Genomic DNA, 5302 nt, shown 5'->3' with positions numbered 1-5302 from the left:
CCCGCGGGGAGGTGGGCCCCGCGGCGGGGCGCCTCGAAATAACGCCCTCCTCCCAGCCGCGCTCCCGCGCGCGGCTCAGGAGCGTGCACGCAGCAGTTTTCAAAAATGCATGTTGCTAGGTCCCGCCACGGAGCTCTAGTGAGCAAAAGCAGCCCAAGGGGGGAGGGAAAAAAAAAAAAAAGGAGCAAAAGCAAACAGAACCTTTAAAGAACAGAAAACAAGACTAAGAGATGTCACAATAGAGATGATCGTAAGCATGGAGACAGTGAGGCAAGAGATAACAAAGAGAGAGACTCGGGGAACGTGAAGCCTGGAGCAATCGGGAAAAGGTACCGACAGCGGGATCAGGAGCAGCCACGAAACCTCCGCAGATCTCGATTCCTTGGTGAAAAAGGAAAAGCACATTATACAGGCCTGTGGGTGCACGTTACGGACAGGACAAGGGAAAAAGCCTCTGGGAAAAGGCCTCCGAGGCGGGTGGCAGGCGGGGATGAGGGGGTTGCAGCCAACCCCTGTTTGAGTAGAGGTTTCCTTTCCCACGAGAACCTATGTGTCTTCGTAAAGGTTCGAGAGAGAAAAACACATAACGGTTCGCTATGGCCCCTTCCAGTCCCTTTCAGCACTGGGGCCCGAAAATTTGTCAGCCCTCCAATTCATCCACGAGACCCTAGAACAGGATTTCTGGGTTATGTCCCTTCAGCGTCTCCCCAACTTCAGGACCCTCCAGAGGCAGAATCGGCCAACCTCTCCTCGGTCACTGTGCCACCCCCAAACTTCCGGGCTCAGAGTCCCCCCCCAACTCCTGCATCTAAGTTACTGTGACACCGCGTTACTGTTTGTGCGGCTCAGCAGCCCCGGGGCCAGGCAGCTAAACTCCGAACCCTCTCGGTGTAGGGCGTCTCCCTGTTTTTCTTTCCTCGTCCTCCACTCCAATCTGGGGCCGCCCCAGCCAATCAGCAATCGCCCCACACTCAGCCGCGGCCAATCCGCAGTAGCCAGGCAACCAACCCCACACCCTCGCCGGGGGCGCACGCACGGGACCGAGCCCCGCGCCCCACCAGGGTGGATCCGGCGTCGGCCGTCCCTAGACACGGGTTGTGCGCCCCGCAGTTTCCAAGCTCCCACCCCGTCCCGACTCCCCCAAACCCAGGAGTCCGGACCCCCTGCTCCCCCACTCTCTGTTCCAGGAGTCTCAACCTCCAGCTTCCTCTTCCCTCAGAAATTGTGGCCCGGACCACCTTCCTACTCTGCAGGCGGCGAGGTCAAAACTCCTTTCCCCTAAAGGCCAAGAATAAAGAGGAGGCCCTCGTGCTTCACCTGCTCCATTAGCTCTTAATTACAGCTTAATTATCTCTCCCCTGCGAACCTTTTAACTAGGGCACCGGTGAAGCCTAACTGCAATTCGTTTCCCAGACGCCCCCGGCGAGAGCCTCCTGCTGCAAGGCCTGCTGGGAGTTGTAGGCCCTCGGGTCAAGGCCACGCTTGGGCTGGGCTGGGTTGTAAGGGGTCCCGCCCTGGCGGGACTCGTGAAGGATGGAAAATAAATGTACCGATGCCCTCCTCCTTGTGGCTGCAGATCGCTTTTATGGGCCCTCGTGGGGGTGGTTTGGCACACCGGTAAGTGGGCTTAATGTCTAGAGTTGGGGGCTACACTTGAGGGGCAAAGGGCAGAAGCTGGAATTTGGGGGAGACTGAATCTGGGGCGGGAGGGTCCTGGTCAAGGAAGCCCAAGGAGAAGTGTGGAAAATCAGGAAGGGATGACGGGGGCCTCCACCGGGGCACCCCACCTGGCCTTGCACACATACTCCAGCTCTGCTGCACCCAGGGTCACGAGCAGCTCAGTGCCTGTGCAGAAACTGGCTTCTGAGTCCCAGGCCAGGAACACTGCGGCGGCCCGCACCTGGGCTGGCTGGCCCACGGGGCCTAGGGGCTGGGAAGACACAGGGATAAAGGAGGTCAACGGGGAGCCCACGCCTGACTCCCACACCCCATACCACCTGGGTCTGGTCCCCACGCCATGGACTGTGGCCTTAGGGTCAGGCCTGGAGGCTGCCAGCTCCTCCCACAGTGAGGTCCACATGTTCCTTGGGGAGATGCTGGGAGCAGGGAGAGAGGATCAGGGGAGTCTGCGGCAAACACTTCCTCCCAGTCTGCCCAGTTCCCTCAGGGAGGCTCTCAGCCCACTTGGTGCTGCTCGCCAGCTGATGCGGACGCCATGCTGACTCTCATCCAGGGCCAAGGCTTAGGTCATGGCCGCTACTGCCCCCTACAGAAGACGGGGCCAAGGAGAAAGTTCAGTCCCGGGAAGATGAGGCTCCCCCCTTTTTTTCCCGTCCTCCTCCGGCCTCCTTCCAACCTCGGAGGTCTAGCAGGGGCATCATACTGGGGGTGCCATGCCCTCCCTGTAGGCTCCTGGGACACAACAGGCTCCATTTCTTGGTCCATGACATGTCACCGGTTGTTAACGCCTCGGAGCTGGGGGACCCAGGTAAGGTGGGAAGGAAGCAGCGAGGTACCTTGGTGGCCACATAAGGATCTGCCTGGGACTGGCCGATCGCCCAGTCCCAAGGGAATGATAACATTCCCTCGGCTCTTCCTCAGGCGGGGGAGGGCGAGCTGCAAAGAGAAGCAGCAGAGTCAGCTGGCCGAGCCCGGGGTCTCCCCAGCCCGCTGACACGCAGCCCGATGTCTGGATCAGTGGCCGTCTCCCCCAAACGTTCACTAGTTGGTCTGAGCGCCCTGCAGAATCAGCACCCAGAGCTCTAGAGCTCGCGTGCTCGGGGTCGCCCCAGACTGTCTGAGTCCCAGTGCTCACGGTGTCTGAACCCGTCTGAAAGGGGTTTCTGTCCGTGTCTCTCCTACTGTCTCCCCTTTCTCTGTCCATCTCCCCACCCCTTTCTCTGTCCTCATCCCCCTCTTTCTGGGCCTCTGTATGTTACTCAACCCTGTCTGTATAAAGATAGAAAAATGTGACATGGCTACATTTTTTTGCAAAGATGGGAGGAAGCTCTTTTATCCACAGAGGGCAGAACGGTTTCTCTGGGTTTCAGAGAGAGCCCTGTGGTCAAAATGTGATGCAGGAGGCTCTCATGAAATGCACCCCACATTCTGCCAACTTCTCCCCTAAAACCCCCCTGGTTGCCTGGAGCTCCCTAAACCAACTCAACTCTCTCTCCATCTCTCTCCCTCCCTCTCTCTCTCCCAGCCCCTTCACTTCATGATAGACCTTGAAGAAACTCAAGTTCTATTCTCCTCCCCGCTGGCTTTGGGCAGCCGAGATGGCCAGGCAAGGCCCGTTCCTACCACTAGAGATTAAATGGGCTCCCTCTCCATTCACCCCACTTTCAAGCCTCCTCCGCTCCCTCAAAACCAGCCTCCACCCTATTCTCGGTGCCGAATCTTCAAACACATCCGGAGAGCTCCAACCTCAGGACCTTTGCACTTGCTGTTCTGTCTGCCCGAAATGCTTTTCCAGAGATAGCCATGTGACTCACTCCTACAGTGACCAGCCATCCCGGTCTGGCCGGGACTGAAGGGTTTCTGGGGACCTAGGATATTGAGTCCACGGTTTCAGTGCTAAACTGAGACGGTCCTGGGTAAACGCGCCCCCTCAGCAACGTCAAATCCTATTCAAATGTCACTTTCTCAGTGGGGCCTGTCCCGATCGTCCTCTCTAAAACTGCGATCTGCGTCCCCGCGGGTCCCCATTCCCGCTTCCCGATTTCTTTTCTCTGTGGCACACACCCCCTTTTTGACAGGCCACACATATTTTAACAGGCCACACTTACTTATTCTGTCTCTCCTACCAGAATGCAAAAATCTACCGGAGACGGTTGAAATTTTTATTTGGTGTCCCCCCCAGGCTCTCAATAAACATCTTTTGAATAAACGAATGACTGAATTGAGGATCTAGTACATGCCTGGCCCTGTTCTCAGTAATTTACACAGATTAGCTCATTTAACAGACCTGGTATTTGCAACCTGGGTGGTCTGAGACCAAGATCCATAACCCAATAGGAGTTTCTGACACCGCTGGGTGTTACGGACTTTGAGATATGTGAGTGGGAGGGACCTGAGTATGTGGAGATCAGGGGGGTGGCTGGAATTCTCATTCTAATCCTCCAGCCTCCTCCTTAGGGACCCCCCATCCTCTCCTCCCGGTCACTCTCATCAGCCTTGAAACTGCCCCCTACCCTGAGGCACGCCCCGCCCCCACCCCAGCCATCTATATCTCCTTCATCTTTATTACCTCCTTCCCTCCCCACCCCCACCCCCACCCTGCAAAGCTGAGGTCCCTGAGGGCTGAGACAAGGTTCATTTGTGACCCTTATTGCAACATTGGGCACATGGCTGCCACTCCATAAACATTTGTCTCGCATTCCCTGTGGCCCCTTCCCAACCCTCCCACACATTCCTCGCCCATTGGCCATTGTCCTCTCTGCCCCCGCCCCAAGGTCACCTAGTAACTAATCAAGGACTCTGCTGGACTCTCACTGACCCGACTCTCCCCGCCCTTCCGACACCCCATCTGAGAGCCTGGCTTGGCTCAGTGTCCAGCCACCTGCCTCTGGCCTGACTCTACTTTGCCTCTACTTTGTCGGGGTTCCTGGGTCCTTCTCCCTCCCGAGCTCTGTCCGGGGAGCCCCAACTTTGTTGGTTTCCCAGCAGCATCTCCTAAGTCTCCCCCGGAGCCCCCTCCTGGTGCGCCTGACCTGCCACCCTTGGGCCTTTCTCCATCTGTGTGTCAAGTGCAGAGCTCAACCTAAAACCAGGCTCTTTTCCTGGTTCCAGGCTTCAGCCACAGACTGGGAGATCTGGGAGTCGCCCAGAGCCTCCCTCTCACCTAGTCCCTCATCCGATCCATCGCTTCCTTGCTCACATGCCTTGCATGGCTCCCTATTGCTCTTGAGACAGAGACCAGACACCTGGCAGGGCCCTCAAGGCCCCACGTGACCTGCCCCTACCACTCAGCACCCCCTTCCTCACTCCACTCGGCCCCTCGACAGCCCCCCCTCTCACCGCCAGGCCTTTTCACAGGCGTCCCCTCCGCCAGGAACACCGGTGGTCACCTCCACGTAACCATGCCAAGGACCTCGGACTCCTGTTGGTCTGACTCTCCCTCCCTTTGGACACTGGATCTGGAGAGCCGCCGCCCCGCCCCCCACCACTGTTCCTGTCTGACTTCCTCCAGGAAGCCCACCCTGACCGCTTCTCCCCTCCCCCTGCCCACACCCAGAACAAGCCAGCCTCCCTGTCACACATCTCCCAGAACCACATCTGTCTCCTATTTACAAACACACTC

At 57.8% G+C, this 5302-nt stretch overlaps 1 protein-coding gene across 1 annotated transcript in view; it reads right to left on the bottom strand.

Moving 5' to 3' along the window:
- Positions 1-927: 927 nt before the first annotated feature.
- The window catches only part of HSD17B14 (hydroxysteroid 17-beta dehydrogenase 14), an 8394-nt gene continuing 4019 nt past the window's right edge, over positions 928-5302 (bottom strand). The window contains 5 exon segments of the mRNA XM_025048827.1: positions 928-1950; positions 2020-2096; positions 2199-2266; positions 2517-2559; positions 2561-2616. Coding sequence (XP_024904595.1) covers positions 1748-1950; positions 2020-2096; positions 2199-2266; positions 2517-2559; positions 2561-2616 — 447 coding nt within the window. The 3' untranslated portion in view covers positions 928-1747.

Source organism: Pteropus alecto, unplaced genomic scaffold, assembly GCF_000325575.1.
Source record: "Pteropus alecto unplaced genomic scaffold, ASM32557v1 scaffold41, whole genome shotgun sequence".
NCBI classification, from domain to species: domain Eukaryota; kingdom Metazoa; phylum Chordata; class Mammalia; order Chiroptera; family Pteropodidae; genus Pteropus; species Pteropus alecto.
This window is presented reverse-complemented; position numbering and strand designations above follow the sequence as displayed.